Here is a 27,202-nt window from a genome sequence, read left to right on the forward strand (position 1 = left end):
AGCTTTTTACCCTTATTGTGAACCGTAATGCGACAATAAAAAAACGTGTTTCTTCATATTAATACACAAAAGCACACCAGAGATACTGAATAGGGAACATTAGCTGCTATCACATCTACAAGGAATTTGCTCTTGTAGTCATAAACCTACTGAAGTCTCTTTATTGTTTCTCTTCCTACTCAGAACAGCAGTAAAAGGCTCTTAGCTCCCGCGTCTGCCATGAGTCTGTGTCTGCAGCTGGCTCACTCTCATTGTTTCCACTCTGACTAGAGGGAAAAGCAAAAATACAAAATGTGCTGCTCTGAGAGAGAATGAAGTAAAATAAATAAATTAATGCAATGGTTGGAAAATCTCATGGCAAGTTTGTTGGCAACGCCTCCATCTTAATGATGACATCACCACTCTGGCTGTGGCTGCATAGCCCCTGTCAATTTAAATGTCACATGACCTTGTTTTTATTTCAGTTGTGCATTTTTAAACAAAGAGATACGTTAAAAGAGCACAGTCTTAGTTTATAAGGCCCAATCTGAAGACACACATCCTTGAAGATAGTCTCTGTTGTACTAGTTTTGATTGAGTTAGATGGTATTGATGCTGTGCTTTTGTGAAGGAAAGAAACTTTGTGACTTGGTCTGCTGTTGCGTGTTTGATGGTGTGCGGCACAGACAAAAGCAATTTAGTGTCTGTGGTAATACTTAACAAGGAAACTATGTCAAAAATGTGTATGTGGTGCCCAGAAGGAGTGTTTTCCTCATTTTTTTTTTTTTTTTTTTTTTTGCATCCCTTGCAAAAAAAAAACAAAAAAACTCAAAATTACCCAGAGCTATACAATGAAACACCAAGCTTTCTTGTGATGGCCAATTTATAAACAGTGGCAACAGTGAACTAATCTGCGCATCTATATGGAATATTTACATAATGGTTTTTGAAATTACAGTCTGGCTTTTCTAAAAATACGACTGCATTATTCCAACAGAGGTTTTCTTATGAACATAGCAGGGTTATTGTCTGGGTCTGTGTGTTTGGAATAACAATTACGGCTTCTGTCAATCACTAAACAGTTACCAATATGTGAGGCTGCAGACATACAGGAGATGAGAATAAAAGCAGAAGAGCTTATGTGGGCCAACTGTTTAATTTATATTAAGATTAAATCCTGTAATTAGATGTATCATCCTGAAAATAGGCAGTATTTAATGTGCAACAGGTAATCTTGGAAGTAAAATTATATGCTTAACAAAATAATGCGTAGGAGAAATTACATGTTTTAAAACTACACCAACATAATTTTACATTTAAAAAAGACAGGAATTTTTTTTATTGTATTTATCTGGTGGGTGACAATAGCAACTGTTAGCATTCAAGTTGCAAATGCATGGATGTTTTATTTTATTTTAATCATTACTATTATTATAATTTTTTTTTAATCTACACCAAAATAATTTTACATTTGAAAATGACAGCAAAAAAAAAAACAGCAAAAAAAAAAAAATATATATATATATTATTGTATTTATGGTTTCTGCGTTAACAGTATAATGTTTAACATTCAAGTTCCAAACCCATGGATGATAATAATAAAAATAAATATATAAAAAACGTATTTAATGTAATCTAAAAGTGACTTAAAAATAAATAAATAAAAAATGTATTTAATGTAAAGTAAAAGTAATGTTAATGTAAAAAATGTACGTAATGTTAAAGGGTTACATTCAAACCATTTGTGTAATTTCAATCTCTCGAAAGGTTAGGGAGACTCCTGCTGGACAGAATAAAAAAACACAGAGGACATACTACTAGAAAATCTAAATAAAATAAAATAAAATAAAAAAAGAATATAAATAAAATAAAATTTTAAAATGAAATAAAAAAATTAAATGAAATAAAATGAAATAATGTAAAATAAAATAAAATAAAATGAAAATAAAATAAAATAAAATAAAATAAAATAAAATAAAATAAAATAAAGTAAAATAAAGTAAAATAAAATAAAATAAAACATTTGAATGGGAGACAGATATTTGTTTTTTCACATCACTAAAGAGTCTGGCTGCGTCTAAAAACCCAGTCAGCGTTCTACATAGGCAGCCTTTTGGGCTTTTTTGCGCGCTCATGATGCCTAGAAATTATATGCTGTCTATGTAGGCAACTCACTAGGTTTTCAGACACGGCCAAATGTGTGTGTACAGTTCTCCGTGAGTGGAACAGAAGTAACCTGGAAGAGAAAAGAGCAGCGCAACTGACAAGTGATGTTGAGTGTGTTTGGCGGAGGAAGACTAGTCTGTCTGTGTGAAACACCGCTGCAGGATGGACGCGGACGATTATGGTAAGTTTATGTCATTAAAGTTTTACATGACTGAATAACGTGTTAAGACTGACAGCAGCGTGTCAAAGTGCATTATTGTGAAAAACAATGGCAGATAAATAGAAGTTTGTGTTCAACTTGGAATCCAAACGAGACCAAACTGACAGGTCGATGCTAAATAATAAAGCAAACATTTGCATACTAGCAGTGACTTATTAAAACACGATGTTTGTTAGTAGGGACACCATGTTGACAAGACAGACACGTTGTTGACCCAAATATTTGGTTTGTGTGCACCTATTTCTGTTCATATGTAGGCCTATCTTTTTAAAGCTAAAGTTAGCCAAGGATTTGTGTGCTTTGAAAGAGTCATCATACATTCAGATATGTTGTTGTGTTATATGAGGATGACCCAAATTGATCTCATTCCCTTAAATGCTGTTTATACAGTATATCAAACATATGTGGTTTGAGGTTTTTTATGTTTAATGTAGCCTACCTTTTAAAACACAAAATTCTTCAAATGGTGTATGTTTCTATATTGCGCCCACTCTCACAGTAACATATTTTTGCCTTTTTCATTGCTTTTTTTGTAGAATGTCAGAGTAGCAGAAATGATGTTACAGGATATCCTGAGTGAAAACAACAGACACACCACAGAGCTTTTGAAGAGTGGTTAAATGTCTGTTTTTGTACAAGAGTGAAACCTGTTTAAAAGCAGTGAAAACAAAGAAGCGCTAGAAGTTTGTACCAAACAGTTTTCCTAAAGTTTCCTGAAGTCTTGTTTAAGACAATGAAATGATTTCACGAGCAGCAGGAACTAAATGCACCGCACCCACCATGAATTCACACTCTTAGGGCTATATTTTGTCATTTCCATAACAACATTATAGAAATGACTGCTCATTTGTCCGTTAGACTCTATTGTTGCACTTCTTTATGATTTGAGTGTTTTGTGGTCTTGTTGGTAGTCGCTGTGTATAATTATGAGTAATGAGTGTCACTCAAAGTTCACTTCTTAGATCTGTCAGACAGACAATAAAATAGTGATAGACTGATATATCCACCAGTCTGATAAAATGTTAAATATATTTTGTCATTTGAGATGATTAGCATTAGCGTGTGTCTGAAGTGGCTTATTAACAAAAAAATAGACTAATTCTGTTTTAATTTAATTGTAGTTTCTTTCATATTTTTTGCAGAAATATTTTAAAGACAAGTTGATTTAATATATGTTGTGTACTTAAGAAAGTGTTATATGTCAGTGGGTCTGTGTGCATCTCACTTGCTATAATAAAAAAGGTCAATTTCTTATGCTCTATTACTTTTTTAACTTTCTATAATGTGAAATTTTGCTCTTTGAATATGACAAAAGGTCTGCAAAGTTACAAAACACAAAGTCCGTTCCAAAGGGAGTTATTCTCAATATCAATGCGCAATGTTTCTGAATTCCCTGAAATGCCTTGATTGTAGTCTTTCATTTTTTTACAGGAATGAACACGTCACTATATTCCTCATTTAAATAAATCCCCTCCAAGGCATACGCAAAAAAAAAAAAAAAAAAGAGTGAGGCCTGAGGCGTTTTTAATACCAAGTACGCAAAGTTCGGTGACTGCAAATGGTACAGCAGTGTTCTTGATAGCATCACTCAGCTCGGTCTGGGTACTCCGGTTATCTCTGTACAGTATTAATATTTTAGGCACCAATAAAATGAGCATTATATCGTGTTATAGTGTTTGTATAGTGCATGTTATAAAACACTACTCTGTTAAAAACTAGTTCTAGTTAAAAACTTTCGATTATGGTTAGGGCCATGACATTTCAAATGAGTTGACCAATCATAACACTGGTCTAGCTGACCAATCAGAGCACATTGCACATTTTGTAAGGAGGGGCCTTATAAAGACAGGAACTAAACAGAGCTTTAATGACGAGAGGTGCCTCAACAATGTAAAATATGTGAAAAATAATGTTTGTTTTTTACTTTCAACACAACCTCTCTTGATCTTTCCCTTTTTATTATCTTTTTATTTAATTTTTCCTTTCTCTCACTGTCTGCAGCAGCTTATCAGTTTTGATACATGATTACTGATAACATGTGTTGAATCATATAAATCTTTTTGAATGAAAAAGAATGTCTGGAGTGTATTTCCGACTGACTGCATGTTCAGAGGCATAGTTTTCATCATGCACCGATTTGTAGCAGTGGTCTTTTCAGTTGTGCATAAGTTAATTAGCTGTTAAATGCTAGTTTTACACCTCCCTGCCAGTGAAGAAACACCAAATGTCAGTTCAGCTTCTAAAATGATCATTTTATCTACCGAGCAGACTTGTGAATATGGACAGGTATGTGGGACTGGGATATATCTCTCATTACCACGTTTTCAGCTGCAGACGTGGCAAAGTGTCACATCCAGGAAAGAGCAAAGCTCCACAGGAAACCTCTGAGTGTGTCCTCGCTTTACCTCTTTCAGCTGTCACTCAATGATGTTAACTCCTCCCTGGCAGGCTGTTGCTCCAGTTAGATACAGCAAGAGTTTGAACAGAGGTACTCTCTCTGCCAAACTTTCTGCTGTCTGTGCATTTTGGGGTTTACTTGTTTACAATGATGACCGCACGTATAAAATCCAATTTTAGCTTCATCTAAAGTTAAAACTACCAGTGTCCTACTTTTCTGTCCACCACTTGAGCAGGCTCACGTTAACAAACAGATTCTAAATTAGTTCCCAACTAAGACATCCATGTTAGTGTAAATAAATATTAAATCATAAAAAAAGTTATATATGGAAAGAATACAAAACCGATTGATATACAATAGTCTGATTTCTAAATGCAGATGAAGTGATGGAGTTTAGGTTTAGTCACAAATTGTGCACTAACACAAAATGACCAGCAGATGGAATCTATTTCTACAAAATATCCAGCTCATAAATATAGACAAATGATCTAATAATCCACCATAAACCATGCCACTTTTTTTTTTTTTAAATACCCTTTAATGGGGTGAAAGGTCACAGTAAGAAAGTGTTTTTTCCCCTCAGAAACAAAAGTGCTTAAAAAGGGAAAGAATTTCTAGAATTTGATTTTCTTTATTCAGTATAACTCATTAAAAAATATGTAATGATGATGAATGAGGATTTGGCAGATATTCTAACATAAAAAAAAATGTTTTGGCATACAAATGCATAAATCATTAATCTCTTAAATATTAGGTTCAGTATCCTGCTCTCTTAAAGGGTTAAAAGCGAGGAAAATAGAGAGATTAACTGAAGTGCCTAAATGATCTGAGTTTGTTCCTGGTTGGCATAGTGACCGCTCTATGTCATGATGCTTGGGTTTTGTAGGGGTTTTGTTGGTCATTGAGTGTGCATTTAAGTGCTAAGCACCTCTCATGCTTAAGCGTCGCTCTGCTAGCGAGACCGAGGCTGCAGTAGCTTGTGCTTCTGGTTCGTAGGCAGGTCCATTGAGTTTCATCTGGGATTCTGTAGTCATTAATCTACAGGCCCTGCCTGCCGGCTTACACACCTCCCATTCTGTAATCTCGCTAGTCACCAAAACAAGGTTCATCAAACCACATGGTTTTTGTGTCATCATCATATAGTACATAGAAAAGCTGCATGCATTTTGTGGAATAAAAGATGGTGTATATGTTTACACTATATGGTAGGTTTAAGAATGTCATTGTCATCACTTCGTTTTGTGAATCCTCTGGGTTTTCCAAGCACATTAAGACTGAAAGTTTGGGTCAGGGATAAGGGGAAAACAATCAGAAAAGTACAACTTTTTTTAATAATATGTTTATATACAAAACTGAAATCTGTCTTGATAAAAATCAACCTATGGGGCAAGTCAAGTTGACAAAACGCCTACAGTATAATGTGATTTAAATCATAGATAAATATTACAAAGTTAAGTTCACTGCAGTGTTTGTTAAATTGTTTACTTGGAATTAAGCTCACCTTATGGCTTCCATCATTCACCCTTCCTTCTCCATGCACCCTTTGATTTAATCCACAAAATATTGTTGTTTTTCAGCCTTCTAATGTCTCTCTAGCACTCCCAGTCTCTCATTAATCTTAAGCTCCAGAGAAGCAAAACTCCTCAAAAGACTGATCTGTTTTAAGATCAGCTGAGATGAAACCGCAGCTTTCTTGCACAGGATGACTGGGGCTTGAAATATGTTAGGTCAGTCAACAGCCTTACAACCACCCATTTGTCCTATTTTTGAAAGGCTTAGATACAATCTGCCATGATCAACTACTGGAATAGATCATCCCATAAAGATAAAGACTTTAATGATCTATTATTTGCAGAATTTGAATGTTGTTGTTACTACTTTAATGGTGGAGGAGTAGTTTATGCTTTCTCAATAGAGCCTCAATTGTTTATTTAGTTCATATTTTGGAGCTTAAGAAGTAGATTTCATTTACGTTAGTACAGTACATTACAAGTTTAGCAAAGATCTCAAGTATGTCATCATTTACTGACCTTCATGTCATTTAACTGTTGTTACTTTGTTCCTTCTCCAGAACAGAATGAATTGTGAATAATGTACTGATCACATTTTCATGCTGTTACTGTACAATAAATGGAGACAGGAGGTTTCTGAACCAAAAACCGAATCAGTCACAGTCATCAAGATGTCAAAATTTTTATTGAATCAGGCCGTAAAACTTTTTGTGGTTCTTGGAATAAAGAAATGAATGCAGGTTTGGAACAACATGAGGGTCACTAAATGATGACACAATGTTAATTATTTTGAAAATGCTTTTTTAAGCGTTATCGCATAAGGGTTGTGCGTGTGTGTGTGCTTATTTATTTTTCTAAACTGGTTCATCCCTATATGGAAGACGAAGTCGCGGATATCACAGATGTTAAATGAAAGCTTTGACTGCTGGCATATGATGCTAAGTTGGCTTGGAAATGGTATATCATTACTGCCGTATTGCTCTTCTACACTTATCTTCCTTTGAACCATATTTTTTGTATTGTGTGCACTTTCATTGTATTGCTTTGCTTGATAAATATTATCAGTAATTTCACCTAATGTACAATGTATCCACCTGGGAACAGAAATGATCATAATGCGGGGATACTAAAAAGTCTTGCTCATCACAACAGTCTGGATTTGTGGGACAGTTCATTTGTGCTTCTGTTTTTGCACTGCAAATGAGCATCAGAAAGCCATCCATTATAATGTCAAATCAAGTCAAGTCACCTTTATTTATATGGTGCTTTTTACAATGCAGATTGTGTCTGACCTGGATTTCCTTCCGGGTCAGTTTTGAGGGTGTTTGTGCAAAGGATCTTTTGTTGTTAGTTTGGTTTTAGCATGGCTGCAGATTTTGACAGGCTTGTTTGAGAGCTTTAGCACAGACATTTCATGGAATGTCTTAGGTCTTGATGTTTGGGTAAAGCCATTGCTGACTAACCTTTCAAATGCATGTCATTTTCCTCTGTTCTTTTCTTTCCCCTAGCTACAGCCTGCGGGCTATACTCTCAAGTGTTCAATTAGAAAAATTGAAAAAAGAGAAAGGAAAAATCTTTTATTTCTCTATAGTCCTGAGTCACTGCAAATATATAAGGCTGTGAGCTGTCTTGTTTGTTGGTGACGTTGAGAGGATTAAATTATCCTGATTTGCTCAGCTGTGCTTTTCTTTTTAAAGACCTTCAGAATTCATTAAACTGGTCAAAACGAAAATGAGACAAAAGAGACACAATAGCTATGTTATTTTTTAGAGGAAAAGAGAAGGACACCAAAACTTGTGAGTGGTGTAGTATTGGTTAATAATTTGGTATGATCAAATATGATCTTTTTAAATACTGTATGATCCAGGAATGATCTCCATTGTCCTTGAGAAAGATACATAATCCCAAATTGTTCCAAAAGCATTGTATCTGTAATAAGGGTGCTTTTTAGCTTCAGCTAACTGTCTTATTAATAATTTAATGGCTAATGTTTTGCATGTTAACTATAATCTGAGCGTTATAAAAGTCTTTAATCTCACTCAATTGGTGGAAAGTGCCAGTGCCAAATCTCCAATATCTATCTAACCACAATCAAACACGTTCAGAAAAGCATCTCAGGGAAAGAAACAAATCAGAAAGAGTTACAAATAGTGTTGTAAGTATAAGTACGGAGTATTGTGGATAGGTCTGATTGGAATGGTGATAAATACATGGGTGGAAAGAAAGCAGAGGAAGGGTGTCAGAAGATAAAATGAGGATAGTGAGCTGGAAAGGATTGGGTGGACTTTCCAACAGGATCTCCCAATCGTCTCCCCTCTGAGATCACTTTTATGGATGTTCCCAGATGGCATTACTGGTGCAAAATATTGTCAAATATTATGGTGTACGGTTTAAAGTGTGTTGTGTATGAGAGGAAACTTTTATTTTGAGTTCAGAGAGTTAAAATAACATTTTTAGGGTGAAATGTCATGCATACAATCAGGCTGCTCTTCATTCTAAAAACATGTATTTTTGGAAAGCTGAGATTGTTATTTGCGGGTAACGTTCTGTTCCTGTTTCATGCCACATGACCAGTAACAAGTCAGCGATATTCAGCAGTCTTATGATTTAACAGTTATTGCACAAAAACCGTTTCTTTTAAGTCATGCATGCTTTTTAGAAACATCGAAATTGCAGCAAGATTTTTCTCGTTTACAAAGCCCTGCGTGAATCTTTACAGAATATAATGATTTTCATTATGAAAGACTTTTCATTGTCATTCATTCTTAGAAGAAAAGGTTCTCTAATCTTGAAGTGTTCTGTCAGGGACTTCTCATAATGTGGTCATTTTATGGATTTAGTTTTAATTTTTAAATGAAACAAACTGCATGAGAACTTACTTTATAATTAGGGAAAAAAATGAAATAACCGTAATTTAAGACATTTCTCCTGTATAGAACCTTTTTGGCATAAAGAGTTCTTTAAAATTGAGTCTAGAACCTTCTATATATTGAACCTCTCTTTCTAAGAGTGAATGAAACAGTAAAGGATTGCATTAAGTGCTCTTGCCGCTATACGGACAAGCAATTACCGTTGACAAAAGCACCAATTTGGGTGCATGTGGGTTTCAGAGGGTCTCAACCTAACATAATGTACACGTGTCTGCAGGCGTACATTTATAGATGGGGTGGGTGATCTTGTGATTCTCTTTGAATAAACATATACTTGCCCTTCAAAACCACGCATGGCTCAGATGCCTGAAATGGTTGAGCTCTGACTAAACTGCCCCCTGAGCTTGTGGGAGTGAGTGGGGAGGTGTTCTGTGAGCTGTTGATGAATCTGTGCGTTATGTCTATGTAAATCCTTCTCTACCAAAGCTGTTTCAGCAGCACCACAGCAGAGACTTTCAAATTTAAAAGGGTCGTAGACAGAAACACAGGGGGGAGCTTAGAAAGCTCTGCATGGTAAACACAAAGTGGCAGTGAGTATGGAGAGAGGGAGAGAGAAGGAGGAGAGACTGTACAAGGAGAGAAGTCAGTGAGTGAGATTGCAAGACCAGCACGTATCAAAGCAGAGAGCAGTGCTGTGGATCTTTGCTTTGGAATCTGTCACACGGGAAAACCCAAAGGAAAATTAATGATAAAGAGGAGCGTTATATGAGTATCAACAGTTCTGCTTTCGGACAAAAGGGGAAGTAGCTTGTGTTTTCTCTCTCGTCGCTCAGTCGCACACTCATCAGAGTGATATAGGGACAGTTGAGCTATGGGGACGGTAAGCGAACTCTGTGCGTCCAGCTTCCAGGCGTTCCTGTGTCCTACGGTTAGCCCGGCTCCTCCAGCAGGTGGGTCTGTCATCATGTGCATGTACTTGGGAATTACATCCATTCAAAATCTGGGATTTGTCTAAAACTGTTTAAAGGGATCATGAAATGCATTTTCAGATCTTTAAATTGTGTTCTAGAGGTTAGCTTATGGAGTTAACAAAGTTTTTTTTAGTAACCAAAAAAATTATTTCCACCCTCATTTTCACTATTTCAAATAGACTGTTTTGGGGGACGTTACCTCTTACAGAAACACAAGTAAACACTACAGTGTCAATGAAAATACTTGCTTTCTTCACACTTTATTAATATTAAACTCTAGATAACAATGTTCAATAGAAAACATTGTTAATCCATGTATACTGATTTATTAGCAGTAGGACTGGGCAACAATTAATCGTGATTAATCGCATCCAAAATAACAGTTTGTGTATACATAATATATGTGTGTACTGAGTATAATTATTTTGTATATAAAAATTCACACACATGCATGTAAAATATATATTTAAGAAAAATGTGTTATTAAATATTAATATTTATATTTAATATAAATGATGTATAAATATATATATACATGCAAATATTTCTTAAATATATACATGCATGTGTGTGTATTTATATATACAAAATAATAATACACACTACACAAATATATATTATGGTAAAAAACTTTTATTTTGGATACGATTAATCACGATTAATCGTTTGACAGCATTCTAACAGTGATACACTTGGTCTCCTGATAGCATTATATGACATTATTATTACAAACACTCTTAAAGATTATTAATAAATGTACTTGTGTGTTGCCTCAGAGGACAAACATGGCCCCGCCATGCTGTAGATTTCAACAAAACATATTTAGAAAAACAGGCAGCATGTTGTGCATCTATATGAAAACCATCTGGTGGTGTGAAATAACTCAAACAAATTAACTTTCTCGTTCAATTGCTTGAGATCATCAAAAGAAACTTGAGTCATGTATTCGTAATAGTTTCGGAACAGTTTTGGAGGTGTAGCTTGTCTACATCCAGGGTAAGGATACCGTCTGGCGGTCTTTTAAACATTCTCCCACAGCAGTACCACTCTTTTGACTTGAGTTAATAATAGCACACCTTCTTGATATTAACCTCTTATGTGTAAATAAATGTCAAGGACCTTTGTGATGCAATCATAGCTGGAACCATCTGAGATCTGAGTAAAGTCACGTGCAACTGCATGTTAAAATAGTGTTGTTGCCGTGGTGATAAAAAGTGTCCCTGGATCGTGAAAGTGTTGGGTGGAGAGACGGAGCTGCCGTCATGCTCATGCAATGTGAGACGAATCGTTTGTTGTGTTGATGGAAAGTTGCTGGGTTGTCAGAAATTGTGTTTAAGATACGGTTGCAATACTAATAATAGTGTCTCTGTGGGATGATTGTGAGAACTGAAACGTCCACCTGTTGCCCACTGACCTTCAGTCGTGTCCTATAGCAATATGATCAGGCTGCAGTGTGGACTTTGTCTGCACTGTTTTTTACTGTAGTCCTGCATTCCTCTGTTTGTGTGTGTTTATTTGTTTGTTTTAACACTCTCGGTGGGTTTGTGCGTGCTTGTTGCTCATCAGTGTGATTTGTGTGAATTAAGCGTTGGAGCTGCTGAGAGAATCACTTGGTGAGAATGAAGATGAGAAACGCTAAATCAGGGTGAGAGAGAGAGAAATATGAAGGGGTGGGATTGATGAAGACTTCTTGGTTGATTTTGTTTTAGGCATCATAATAAATGAAGGGATTAGATCTGTGGCTTTTAATTTTAGATGGATTTTCTCTTCCTCTTTTTTTTTCATCCCATCTGTCAAAACTCTATGATAAAAAAATCCCCTTATGGTCCCAAAAGAAAGCACATCCGAAAACACAGCGACAACTTGTTTTTGGACAGAATCTCTTATTTATGTAATAGAGCTTTCCCTAACAATTGTAGTAAATCGCAGAGATGTATTTAACTTAATGGTTGCTCTTCATTGCTCTTAAATTCATTGCTCTATGGCGCAAAATGAACCTTTGGTCTAATTACACATTGGTACCTAGTCGACCGTTCTCTGAGATTTGTTTTCATGATAATCAAATGTAAAAAAAAATATCTCGTGCCACTATTACTAACGTTATAGGCTACTCTAAAGAGTTTTTAGAGATAAAACTCTTTACATTTGATTATCATGAAACCAAATCTCAGAGAACAGTTGACTCGGTGCCAATGTTTTATTAGGCCAAAGGTTATTTTTGCGCCGGTGGTCTCTCTTGTGTTTCCTGCAAGTTTATTGTCTCGGTTGTTTCTCCTTGGGAGAAATAAAAAATGGAGAAAAAACTAGAAAAGATTTGCTTTTTCAGGTTACTTGGGGTTTATGAATCAATGAATCATTCACTCAACCAAATCATTTGAAATGCTGATTCATTTGGAATCCAGACTGTGAATTGCTTTTATATTTGATATTATTTAAGTTAACGGAGTATTTATGATTTGCATATTGAACTATTGAAAGCAATATTTCACACTTGCAAAATGCTATTGCACTTGCGCCATTTTGCATAAATATTGGATAATGATTCAATAACTGAAAATACATATGTATTACAGTATGTACATGGGTTCACTGGCGGCTGGCACTGTGCCCTTGTTTTATTGTTATAGCCTACATAAAGGATTTAAAGGTCCCCTGACATGGGGTTATTTTATTATTTTATAATGTTTCCTGGGTTGCCCTTATAATGTTAGTATGTTTTTTAGATCAAAAATAGTCATAATTTAGAAATAAAAGGCATTTTTCCTAGCCTGATTTTAGCCTCTGATTTGAACACTCTGTTTGCAGGGGTGTGTCTGCTGTGGTGGGAGGTAACCTTTCCCCCGTATGACGTCATATAGAGGAGATTCAAGATCAGCCCATCTGAGCTGCAGAGAAGAGAAAGATAGCCAAAGCTTGGTTTACACCGATTGAAAATTCTAGACACGAGGGGACCAAATACAGGCTAAGGGAACTAATATTAATATTAAAAAACCTCAGAAAATTAAAATTTCATGTCAGGGGACCTTTAATGAATTTTTTTTTTTTTTTTTTTTTTTGCAAGGCAAAAGAGTTAAGGATCTTTAATGCGGAAATAGTGACTTCTTTTTCTTATATACTATATATGGATGCTTTGAATCCATTTTAGGAAGTAATTTGTCATGAATCATCACCAAATCACATGGACAGGAAATGCAATCCATCCTTTTGCATTTTCTGTCATTTCTCCAGAGTTTGGCAAACTACAGCATTTTTCAATCCAGTGAAATGGGAAGTCATTTACTTTGTGTGTATTAAGGGCTGTTCGCATAATGACACTGAGCCCAAATAGACAAATACTGTGTGTGTGGAAAGCTGCTCTCCTGTTCTGCACTGAATCCATCATAGACATTTCATTCTTGGCTGATCATTCATTTAAAAACAGCCTCTCGGTATCACTGTGACTGTTGTGTTATTATTAGTAGTGACTTAAGTATAAGATGATGCAAAGCATCAAGATTTATCAAGACTTAGATTTATTTCTAAGCTATTTTTTTACATGATAAAAAAGTTAACAATCCTTGGAACACGGCTGTATTTTTTTCTTTCTTTGGAGAAAGGTGCAATTGAAAGGCCCATTCCTCCTTAAAGCTTTTTACTGTAAAAGTGCTGGCCTGTGTATTGAGAGACCGAGAGATTTCACATGGTGTAAAAAAGCCTTCTTCACTTAAAAGTCACTCCAAGTCAGAAATAAGAATGGTACAAAGGAATAATAAAAAAAATGAGCCAGGAAGTGTGAATGTGTGAATGTGAAAATGGAGAGGGATATCGTGAAACTATTATTCAGTGAGGAGGAAGTAGATTGCGCATAAGAGATTGAGTTTCATCTGTTCAAGCGCACACTGTGAATTAATAAGACGCCACGGGCGGCTCAATGATCTCTAATCGTAATTAGTCAATAAGTCAATCAAGCTTTCTCTGAATGAGCAGTGTTATCATCACCTCCAAATTCAAATCTTAAAGAGAAATTTAATGTCTGATATACAGTATGTGTATTTGTGTTTCGTTCATGAAGTTTCCATTAGAAAAGCTGATTTCCTGTAAACAAACAATCTCAAATGCCATTAATGCAGACATTGTGCATTTTCTCCAAATAAATTTGAGAACATCTTTTTCTCAAAATATATTCACACTAATTAGGACTGTAATGATTTGGGGGGGAAAAAATGTAATTGCGTTTTTTTTTTTTTTTTTTTTCTTGATAAAAGTTGTGACTGCAAATGAAAATGATTTTAAAATTCAAAGTTTGATGTGCTTGTTTGTTGGGCTGCACAATTTGGCCAAAATTATTATATAGCCTATATGTTATTATAGATATAGCTATAATAATTTATTATTATTATTATTATTATTGCTATTATATTATACACATACTTGTATAATATAATACACAATAAGCTGCAAGATCACAATGCGTACTTGCGTTGCATTATGAATTGCATTCCAATACATTCTGTAATGCAACAGTGTGTGAAATCAAGCTTGCATAACATCTGTCCACGTTGCTGGAAACAGCCTATGCATAGCTTACTCGTTGTTATTGCTGCATATTAAGCTGAGATAGTAGTAAGTATTTTTAACACCACAAAAATGAAACACTTCACCTTTAGACTGAATACACACTGCTGCTCTCAGAATGAGCCTCACAACAAGCCTCTACACTTGAACCAAATTTGACCTGACAGTTTTGCCCAATGCAACCTATTCATGCGAATATGTAAAAACTCTTCTTTTTCAATACACACATAATGTATTACAGTGTTGGTTGAATTATTGAATTATGATTATGATTATTAATTTGGAGAGAAAATCCCATAATATGTAGATGCACACAAGGTCCAAAATCAACACTCACAATAAATGAATTAAAGATTAAACAATTTTTTTTAAATAAAATTAATTATATGTATTTGTGTGTATACCACAAAATTATTTTAAAATGCCATATGTTATTATAAATGTCATACAATGAGAAAACATGTGCTTATATAGACATATAGACAGCAGGAAAAACAAATTAGTAATGAGAAACTTTTTTTCATTATGCGTCTAAAATTGTATGACTGAATGACAATGAAATGAGTGTGAAATTACCATTTTAAATAACCTAACAGGCACACAGTTGGAATGAGATTTATGCTTTAGAACAATCGAAAGAAGAGTGAATGTGACTATAGCGTAAAGGGGTTATGATGAGGAGAAGGAGTGTGTGAGTGGATAGAGGTGTGAGAAAAGTGAAGTGACTCATTTTTGGACTGTGAGCCCATGTTATCATGCTGGAACCAAGTGCTGCCCACTCATGGGTCTCCCATGATGTCGGTGTGGTGGCCCGCCAGTTCTTCTGAGGGAGTCACCGTCTGTGATGGTAAACAGTGAAGGACAAAACAAATCTTATTTACATCTCTCCTTCTAGCTCTTTTCCAAAACCTAATGAGCCATGTATGTGCCTACACAGACCTCTGCTTTCTGTGACAGACTGGGACCTCAGCTGAGTGAGTTTTGACACTTTTCAGGAATTCATACAAATAGCATTTTGCATCTATTCTGAATCGATTTCAATGTAGACTTTGTGTTGAGATTACGATTTGCTTAGTTTTGGAACTGTGCTTTTATTTCTATATCATTACATTTCATTTTCTTACTAGCTCTCCAGAGTCTGTCATTGCCTCTCCTAAATCAATTATTCCTGGTCTCTCTCTCTCTCTCTCATTTATTGCATCTGCTTGACAAGTTAAAGGCACAATATGTAGGGTTTTTTGCCACAAGAGGGCGCAGTTTCCAACAATAACAAAGGCGTAGGTTGATGATGCAGTGATGAGCTGAATGATGAGACTTGCGGTCAAGGTGATGGATCTATGTTTATGGATGAGTGCAAACGTTCATGTTTTTTACATTACAGTGATATGAAGCAGGTCGCGATTGCTAAAGAGATCGATATCACACGCGAGTCCCGCGGATATAAAGACATAACATTTATTTCTTTGGAACTATCCGCAAGTGCTGAATTACTCACTCAGGTCAATTTATTAGACAAATTAAACTTGTACGGGAACGCAGCGCTGCTTCACTTGGTCTAACGTTACAATATCACACTAAACGGCATTTAAATGTGCTTTTAAACGTGTATATGTTATACTATGTGTTAGTTTGCTATACGAAACTAGCAGTAAAGCTAGATCAACATTAGAATAAAATACTGACCATATTCTGACATTTCGTTGTGTTGTGCTAACATTATATAAAATTGATTTGTTTTGCTCACCTGTCTAATAAAGCTGTCAAGTGACTCGTGAAGCGCCGTCAAGTCCAAGTTAGTAGCGGACGTGGAGCTCTCAGCATCTCAAAATCCCCACACTGACATTGATCCTCATTTTAGTTCTCCTTGTTTGTCCCAAAGTCTGCTTGCCATGGTCTATGTTTGAAAGAAACAAGAACTGTGTGCCGCTAAACGTTACGCACTACGCAGTTGTCTACAGTACGTCTGGTTACATCATGCTATGGCAATAAGAACAGAAACAAAGCGTAGCGCGGATATTGCGTCATTGACAGGCGACATTTGCCACTTATTTAAAATTGGAATTTCTCTGAAATAAAAAATCTTTGGAGACTTTTGGGATGTTGTTAGTACACAACTGGAGGAAATATATCACACTGTGCAAGTGATTTTTGGATATTTTATAACATTTTAGTACATAGTGTACCTTTAATATCCAACTCCTGTCCAAAAATCTGTCCTTCATTTCCACGTCTTAAGGGATGAGCAGAGGAGAGTGGAAAAATATACGCAGTAATTTCATCTAAAACAAGTTGCCTCTTCTCAGAGTCTTAAATCAGTAGTTAAAAATTCTTATACAAGTTGTGTTGATTTGTATAATTGTTACATTAATCACTTCATTTCCATCATTTAAATTCAAAGCCTTCTGATGTCAAGTTATACAGTAAGCTTTGAGTGAAAAAATGGGCTAGAATTTAGTTAATGTAATAATCTATTGATTTTCCACTTCATTAAGCAAACAAATCATTCAGTCCAGTTTTGTAAACTGAATCAAACTATTTAAACTCATTTAGCAATCAGACTTACACTTCTGCTTTGGTTTTCATTGATTCAAACTTTGAATTAGGTACTTTGATTGACCACTTGATATGTATATGGTGTTTTTATTGTCATTTTTGGACCTTGACACCTCAATCCACATTAATTTTCACTCATATTCAAATGGCCAGGATATTATACAGATGAACCTGTTGTGTTCTGCAGAAGAAAGAAAGAGTTTAAAGATTGTTCACCCTGTTGAATGGACCTGCATTTTACACTTCTGCAATAGGCCCATAGACCATGACCATGTGCATTTGTGCCCTAATATGTGGAGTTGAGTTCTGAAGCTGCACCTTTCAAAGCAATGAGCAACGACATCATAAACCGAGGCCGCCTCTGGGGTTTCTGCTACTGTCTGATGCTTTGCTCTTCTCCAGACATGGGCTTTATTGGAATTGGAGCATCCCAAGCAGTGCCATGACCATTTCTTGAACGCAGTGGCCAATCATAGGTGTTTAAGTTATAGCACTGAACAAAAGCTCCTGTGTTTTGAGTGATGAGTGGATTCTGAAGTTTTGCATGCTCGCAAATCCTCTCATTATAACAAATAATTATGTAAATAAGAGATTCATTGTGGAGTCAGCTTAATTGGTTATAACGGAACTTTGTGAGATTGCAATGAACTAAGATGAGTGACAGCTTTTTAATGGTTATTGCACGCTTTCTGCCATGCCAAATCTCACAGAGATTGTGCTTGCTTTTCTGTTCAAATTAACTGTGATTTGTGAATGTAGACACTTTAACAACAAATAATTTATCGGGAGCGTTTATGCTGAGATGTGTAGGTTTTGCGGTGACACAAAACTATTTCAAGGAAATCTAAATGTGTTTTTAAAGGGGAAGCGCGTCATCTTAACCTTAGCCTGGAGTTGGTTTAACCTTTTTTTTTATTGTGTTGTTGGTGGAATTGATGAGGTTTTGTGACTCATGTTTGTGAAGTGTAGGCATAATGCAAATGTGTTTGAGTGTATTTGTAGGATGGACTATGTTGTGTTTTAGTGTGGTTTTAATGTAGAACTTGATCTACTTTGGTTATAATAAATACGAGTTTGGGTTGTCATGTTCTTGCAATGGTCCTGCAGCCATGACTGTGTTTTGTCTCACTCATGTAAACCAATGTATCTAAATTTTGACACAGACTATTCAGAATAACTGTTTTATTAGATGTGGGAGATGTTTTATGCATCAACCTGTCACAGATATATTGCAGTGTCACATCAGACTCCCAAAGAAGTTCAGAAGGATTTATTGCCATGGCTTTTGGAGCTTCACTGTTGAATTTGTTCTTATGCTGATGTTAAAAAACTCAGATTTCTTTTTCTTTTCTTTTCTATTTTATTAAAATGTCATCACATAGACTGTAAACTGAGCCAGGAACGTTTTAAGAATTGCAGTTATCAAAATTCCAGAAAGACAAACAAAACGCATTAGTTTGGGGAACACATATTTAAACTCCTAATTTACTGCTTATTAATTGTTAGTAATGTAATTGTCGCAGTGGTTACGTTTAGGTATGGGGTAGTAGTAAGGGATGTAGAATATGGAAAAACAGAATAAGGCATTAATTTGAGCATTTTAAGTAATATGCAATAATAAGCACTTAGAGAATTGGAGAAATTGATCAAAAGTGACAGTAAGACATTATAATACAATAATTTCTGTTTCAAATAAATGCTGTCCTTTTGAACTTTCTATTAAAAAACTAGAAAAAATTATAAATGTATTCAATTTAGATTTTTAATTATAATAATATTGAATAATATTACATTTTTTTATTATGTGTTCGATCAAATAAATGCAGCGTTCATGAGCAGAAGAAACTTCTCTTAAAAAATACAATTACATATTTCTATATCACACACACACACACAAACATATGCATATGTATTTATATACCGTCTTCCCCTCAGTTTCACAGTTGGCAGACTCGGCTATAGTTGTTCAGCAACATTTATGCTTCTGTTATTTCTTTCATATACTTTGTCCATGGAAATGTTTTTTGCTCTGAATCATTCATCATGACATTAGAGCATTAGCATAATTCTTTGAGAGGGCAATTTCAGCAGGTTTCTTATTTAACAGTGCAGCTGCTGTGCTTGCTCTGACTTTTAATTCTGTGCTGAACACAGAACAGCCCACCAGGCCCTCGTAATGCAAATGACTACGCTGACCTCAGTCTTCACTGGACACTTCTCCGAGATAGTTTCGCATGGATAGCTTAGATGTTGACGAGGATTGTCTAGCCAATGTGGTTTGTTCTCAGTTGCTCCTGCCACAGAATGGTGGAGTTTAATTGTTTAAGAGTCTTGCATGCGTCATGTGGTGAAGGTTAAAAAGCTTCTGGTTAAATTAACTATAAAGCTTTACAATCAGATACAAAATAAAGGGACACTAGTCTTAACTGATAAATGTCAGCCAACCTAAACCAGGTAAATTATTTTCTAATATTCAAGTCTTTGGTAATTTGAGAACTGTGTTGATTTAGCCAAGAAATAGAATCCCAGATTTCCATTGTTTTAGAGACTAAATGTATTGACAATGACAAACAGAGTCATAGAAAACATTCTATAAAAACTTTGGTCATGAAAAATACCAGATAATTTTGCTATAGAGATGTCCAGGCCTGGAGAACTTCTGTCATGCAAAATTTCTGTGGTGAATAAGGATTGTTTTCTAATAATGCTCAGCTCTAAAATATTTAATCGATTGCTCTCTGTGAGTTAAATTATAACATGTTTAAAACTCTTTGTCCATTAATCACAAACTGACTTGAAAATTTATAAAAATTTATTAAAAAAAAAGAAACCTGAAAATGCACATTTACTGAGTTAAAAATGTTTTTGAGAGAATTTTCTAGTTTAATTGGATTTAATTGTATCATTTGTGTGTATACGTCTCATTTGCTTTCATAAATTGTGTACTGTAGATTGCATTATATCGGCCATCAGTTTCTCTTCTGTCTAAAAAATATGCATTGCTATCAGCCATTAAATAAACAATATACAATACAATACAGCGATTAGGATAATACCTGTCTTCTCAAACACCACATAGTTTATTTTTGCTATCATTATCTTTGCTTTGCCCTCTACGGCACCACCTCACCTGCTCCCTCTCTCTGTCAGCTTGAAAACAGGTGTGCGGTGGTAATGAGTGTCTTTTGCATAGCACAGTGTGTTCTGGGAAAACAGAAGTGAGAGATAGAACGAAAGAATCAGAGATGTTTAGAGAGGGAGAGAGAGAGAGAGAGGTAAGTTGGTATAACTGTTTATTTTGGTCTGTCTCCATCTGGTCTTGAAATGCCTTGAACTCAAACCACTTGGCGACAACACTGCTAATTCATTTTTAAAATAAATATCAATCCATGCAGCCCTGCAATCTATTTTTGATATAGTTACAGAACTGTTTGGGAAAACGTTTAAGACTTTAACCTTGATGTATGTTAGCTTTTACACTGTCAGGAAAAGCAAACTCTAAAACCACTATAAAGTGAGCAGCCAACCTCGGCAGTGTTTTAAAGTGTACTTATTATGCTTTTTCGGATATTACCTTTCATGCAGTGTGTAATATAGCTGTCTGTGAATGGAAAAAAAATATCTGCAAAGTTTCAAAGACCAAAGTTCACAACAAATGGGGTTATTTTCTCCCAAAAAGAAAGTCAGTAATTCAAGTCTTACTTTCAGCAAAGACCTATGCAGGTTTGTTACAAATTTGCACTATGGTCTTCATTGGCTGTCCGTGAACACTGAACAGTTTCTGCTTCAAAGACTGTTGTAGCTGAGGCCGGGAAGATTTTGATTCGTTAAGAACCTTTAAAAATGCATAATTGGGGCACTTTAAGGCAGTTTAGAAATACACTTTTTGGACAGATTCAAATGTAGCATTGCAATTATCCTTTTCTGAGAAAGGAATCCCATAACGCACTGTTTCCATCTGAAATAGCAGATGAAAAGAGTGAAATTACATTACTCTTACTTAAAGACGGCATTAAATTAATTATTTTTTAAATGCGTGTTAATTTATAAAAATTAGTTTTGACCTAATTATTTTTTAGGTCTATATATTTTTTTTTTTATCAAAATGTCATTACTCAATCTTCTGTGAAACAACAGACTTCTCTCTAAGTGTGACGGAGAAGCTCATATTCATATCTGTCTCTATCAAATCAACAACCGGTAGATTGAACAAAGTCCTACATTTTATTTCTTTTCGCCTTACTCTGATATATGCTATGTCAACCTCACAATATGCAAGAAAAGATGTGTCAGTATGCCTATGTTTCATTGATTAATTAAAATGTCTTAATCTAATTCAAATAGACTCTTTTGTCCTGTTTTAGTGTGTAACGCGTTTTTACGTTTAAGGAACACATATTATTAACTTTGCAACATGCTAATCCTGACCCAAATTAGATTGAAATTGTAATGTGTTTTAAAATGCACTTCTGTTTCATTCTCTTAAATCCCCTTTCTTAATCACAGTATGGTGTAATGACACTACTAGGCATTCAAAGGTTTGTTAATTTGTCATAACCCCTATACAGTGGGGTTAGGCTTAGAATAGGGCTGGAATGACCTTTTTTCTACAACCAGCCTTAGCAACACTTCCTCTGAATGACACCTGATTTTCTGCCCCCTCGACATCCTACTTAAAGTAATGTATTGAATATAGCATCTTGATGCGTTGAGCTCCAGCTATGTGAACTGACCTCACAATTCTTGAATGCTGCAGTTTTAATAAGATGCTCCTGATGGCTGTCTCATTTGGCATTTAAATACAGCTTTTTTAAAGATAAAAGCTTGAGTTGTTTGCTCGACCCTGGTGCTTAGTAATTTAAAGGCAGCCATCTGAGAAAAAATGCAGCATAATGGATGCTGCGATAGTTCATGTTAAAAGAAAATATCGTTGTAATGTTTTATGTTGTTAGATTATATTTATTTATATATAGATATATATATTTACATAGATATATATATTTATTATATGAAATAAATATTTTATGAAATAAATATATATTTATTTCAAATACTGTCCTATTGAGCTTTCTAATCATAAAAGCGTCATGAAAAAGATATCTATCAAAAATATTTTAAGCAGCACAACTTTTTTCAATCATTGATAATAATCGGAAATATTTCTTGAGCAGCAGATCAGCGTAGAATGATTGGGTCAAATGGAATGAATCGGTTTAATGAATAAATGACTCACTCATAAAGACAGTTCACTTGTTTTGTCCCTGAATGAATCAGGCTGCGTCCGGAATCGCATTCTCTTGAGTTGGAACTTACGTTGAAAAAATAATTAGGCTACTTCACAACCGCTAAATAAAGTATGTTCTATATGAATGTGTGTAGTATGAGTGTAATCAGGTGTAATCTGGACCATTCGCCATATTGTCATTGTCATGTGACTTATAGCGTCAGTTACGTATGTTGCTTCACCGCAACTCACAAATCCTCTCCCGTGGCCTCATGGGACAGTAGATTGTCCAGTAGACTTCCGAATCTCGCTGGAAAAGATTTTTGCATACTCTTTTATGAGTACTGTGAATTCTGACGTACTATTTTGTCACATACTGAACTGTTTTCACCCACTATATAGTAGGGAAGTATGTGATTTTGGATGCAAACAAAGTACGTTTTTAAGTGAATTGTCTTCACCTACTGGCCAAACTATGTAACTTGCAGAAAGAATCACTGAAAATATGACCATGCTACAATTGAGCAATCAGCATCTAGAACTGTGGTTAAAATGTTTGTGCTTTTACGATTATTTCAGCTTTGGTTGATAATATTGACTTCCTCGATGGATTATTTCAGTTTTGGAGAAACTCTTTTGATCGAAAGCCCATAAATATACATTGTTTCCTTACTTTTTATATTTTGTATATTTAAATGTAATCCATTTATTGTATATTTAAATGTAATCCACAGCACAGAGATTTGTTTGGGATGAAGGTACGGCACTACAGAGTTAGCCAGGGTGATTTTTGTGGTTAGGTGATAAGGTGGAAATGATATTTAAATGTATTCAGACTATCTCGCTAAAGGATTGTGATTAAGTCTCGCATCTGCTTTGCGTTTAACAGAAGACTCTGTGTGCTAGAACTGGCTTACACACACACACAAACCAGAATACAGAATCAGCATAGTGAATCTGAGGACTCATGTCTGAATTAGCTGGGTAAAGCAGTATCAAGTAAAGGCACTGCATTTCCCGGAGGAGTCTCAACTCATTTCACTTCTCCCGTCTGGTCTCTTGCTCAGAAGATGTGTTTGCTCCAGTTTCGGCGAGCAGGGGTTCTACATCAGAGCTCAGATGATACACATTTTCACCTCAAAGGCAACATTTATTTTGCCTTCGTACACAGATCCAACAACAAACACATATTTTAACATCATATCTTAATAAAAATGTCTACACTTTTTATCTTTTCAGTTCTATTACTGAACTCTCAGTTATTCTGTAATCATTTTTGCAATCAGTAATTTAAACTCCTCTGGTTTTCTTCATGATAATTACTTTCTCCTTTGCCAGTAAAATGCATACAACTAAGAAATCCAAGATTTCCCCCAAAAGTATGAACCCTGTGGCAAAAACAAAACATTGGTCCACCCAAACTTGTGAACACAGAGTCTGCATCCGAAATCGCCTTCATTACAGTGTAGGTGAAAAATAGTATGTGACAAAAGAAGTAGCCTATGTCTGAATTCACAGTACTCATAAAAAATAGGCGATACCCGGATTTACTACTACTGGTGAGATTCTAAGACACTTTACTGTCCCATGAGGCCACAGGAGAGGATTTATGTATGCCGGTGAACTAACGCTGGTAAGTCACATGATAACGACAACATGGCGAATGTATACGACCTTATCACATTCATAAGTCATTGAATTATTCATTGAACTATTCATCCAATCATTCTAATACACCGATACTCAATAAATATTTCTGATTATTATCAATGTTGAAAAAAGTTGGGCAGATTACAGTCATACTCAGCCCATTCTCACCCCCAAGGCGTCACTTAACTGACGCCTTGGGAAGCATTTGGATATGCTTCAATATCTGACGCTTTAGGCGCCCTTTAGCGTCAGTTAGATGACGCCCTAGGATCGCGTGTACCCTACCCCCACCCCACACCTAAACCTAACCGCGTCCTCTAACTGACGCTTTCCTTTAGCGTCAGTTAGATGACGCCCTAGGATCGCGTGTACCCTACCCCCACCCCACACCTAAACCTAACCGCGTCCTCTAACTGACGCTTTCCTTTAGCGTCAGTTAGATGACGCCGTAGGATCGCGTCATGTAAGTGACGCTAAAGGGCGCCTAAAACGTCAAATATTGAAGCATGGTCAAAGGTGACGCCTTGGGGTGAGAATGCGTTGTCATACTACACACATTCAACAAAAAGTATGTACTATAGAACATACTTTTTTAGCAGGCATTAAGTAAGTACTTGTTCAAAATAAGTACCAACTCAAGAGAGTATGTGATTACGGACATAGCCTGACTCAACCAGCGCTGTGAATTTGGGGCGTGGCTAGCTGTTTGATTGACAAATGGCAGACATGGAGAGTGATGTTTTGGCCGATTTGCTTATAAAGCTTGTAAATTCATATTTTCCCTTATTAGTTTATTAGTTTCGGCCTTAACAATCCTAATCATATTTTCTATTCACAATTGTAATTAGTAGGTTAGTGTGTCTTATTTTTTCTTTTTGACTTTGCGATAAATATACCTGCACATATTTCCATGCGTTTCACCCGTCTCTTTCTGCACTCTTTCAGTAGTAGCCGTTTGCTGTTTCTTTGAGGCGAAGCAGGAGAGACTGGGAAAGTACATAAGGTGACAGAAAATTACAGAGTGAAAGAGAATGTACAGAATTTGCTGGAAATGTGAGGCCTTTGAAAAATGACATGGCACAAGCACTTATGTTGCCACAGGGTCAGTTATTGTGTTATTTTTGTTTGGTATTGTTTTTTGCCCTGATTTCCAGTGCAGAGAGGGAGAAGAGAACATACTGTTTATTCTGAATTAGGTTGTGAATGAGCAACTCTCTGTTTCTCTCTCCCGCCTTTCTCTCTCCCATTCTTTTCTACCAAAATAGCTTTATTAAAAGATAACGGCACATTTATAGAGATTATTATTAGGCCATTAGCCATTATAAAAATCCGGCATCCTGAAAAAAAAAATCATTATTTTATAATCCAACACTAGGTTTACTGAATGCAATTAAAGGTTTTATTTTGTGTGTGTCATACTGCTTTTTGGGTTAAAATGCAGATAAAATATTTGCTAATAAAATGATGTTTAGTTTAATTGCAGTGCCTTCTAGTGGAATGATTATGCTACTACTTGCTTATGTTGTATAAAAGTATAAAAACAATTCACGATGCATTTTTTTTTTGTCTTAATGCCACTTGCTGTTTTGAATTTGATTTGTTTAGTAAATGCAAAAATATATTCCTCAGCTAATAAATTCCGGGCAGCTATTTTTTTGTTGCTTAATAAACAATCAAATTTTCATTTACACATAGTTAGTAGTGTAAATTCTGCTAATATTTCTTAAACAGTATATTCTATTCCCTTACACTAACCTTAACTACCCATCACAGAAAACTTGTGTGTGTGTACATGATTTTGGTATAGTTATGAATCTACCCACACATCTAAATTATTTTTGCATAGAATTGGAAAATTAAAAAGCATTCATTGCCATGACAACTGAAACTTTTTGCAAGATATCAGTATTGAATATCAGACATTTTTCAGTCTTGCAATTGCTAAATACATGCTATGCTACATGTATTTGAATATATATATATATATATATATATATATATATATATATATATATATATATATATATATATATATATATATAAAACACGCTGTGTTCTATTTTAATATTTAAAAAAAATGAATGTAATTTATTCCTGTGATGGCAAAGTGATTTAATCTATTTTTTAAATCCAGAAACTGTTTATTTCCTTTCAAATGAGTCTCTCTTTCACATCAGATCTTAAAAATAAAAACTTTCAAGATCAAAACGGCCCTTGTTGCAGTTAATCATCAGTACGCTGACATGTACGTAATAACATATTGAGTTATGTGTCTGGGTGAAGCAAAGCAAGCACAAGAGTGTCATTATGTCAGTCTGGTTGAGAACAGCAAGATATTTCCTCAAGTGTTATCTTGTAAATATGTCTTGATTTGTCACAGAAAGTGTCAAGAAACACATTTCTATATATCTCAGAAACTCTTGTATACTCTATATCTCTTGTTGTTTTTCTTGTAAGTTTGCCTTGACGCATCATTCAAACATAACTCTTTCTTTTCAAACGTCCAAGTCAGCAAGTCAAAACCTTTTGAAAATGGAAATCTCTTGCTGACAAAAAGAGTGTGACTACAGCTGCATAAGTGTTTTCCCACTTATTTTATTATCAAATAACTTTTTTTGGCTGATTATCTTTGAGGCCTTGCTTGTTCTATGGTTTTTAGTCTGCTTTATGTCATTTCTCAGCCCACTAGGCTGTTCATTTTACTGGTAAACACAATGCTGTCATTTGCCATCCAAACACTTCTATAACACACAAACAAACTGTCATGAGCCGCATGATGTACTGTATTCCTTTTGCTTCTAACACTGTTGACACTGACCATAGTTGCAACAGATTTATGAATTTTGAATACCGAAAGAGATGTTTGAGGGAAATTTGTGCTGTTTCCCTTAAGAACTTGAAAATGAATCACTTTCACAACTCCAGGTGCTTCCATCACACTGTGCTCATGCTGAACTTAGATTCACGCTTATTAAAAACACTTTGATGTATTTTTCTTGGCCCTTTATAATATCAGGTTGGTTCCACATTTGTTCTTTAACCATCTTTAATGGGTCAGTAAACACCCAAACAAAGAACTTGTTCACGTATGCTCGGTCATCCCCTA

The 27,202-nt window shown here is 35.3% G+C and overlaps 1 protein-coding gene across 2 annotated transcripts in view; it reads left to right on the top strand.

The window, feature by feature from the left end:
• Window positions 1–2,175: 2,175 nt before the first annotated feature.
• Window positions 2,176–27,202, top strand: part of cyth1b (cytohesin 1b) — a 52,216-nt gene continuing 27,189 nt past the window's right edge. Inside the window, exon 1 of one of the 2 annotated variants that reach the window (XM_089122294.1) lies at window positions 2,176–2,326. In XM_089122294.1, coding sequence (XP_088978420.1) covers window positions 2,308–2,326 — 19 coding nt within the window. In that variant the 5' untranslated portion in view covers window positions 2,176–2,307. Of the gene's footprint in view, window positions 2,327–9,611; window positions 10,095–27,202 lie in introns of those variants that run through there. The other variant, XM_089122292.1, reaches the window with a different exon arrangement.

This window comes from Pimephales promelas, chromosome 17 (assembly GCF_988280905.1).
Source record: "Pimephales promelas chromosome 17, fPimPro1.hap1.1, whole genome shotgun sequence".
Lineage (NCBI taxonomy): Eukaryota > Metazoa > Chordata > Actinopteri > Cypriniformes > Leuciscidae > Pimephales > Pimephales promelas.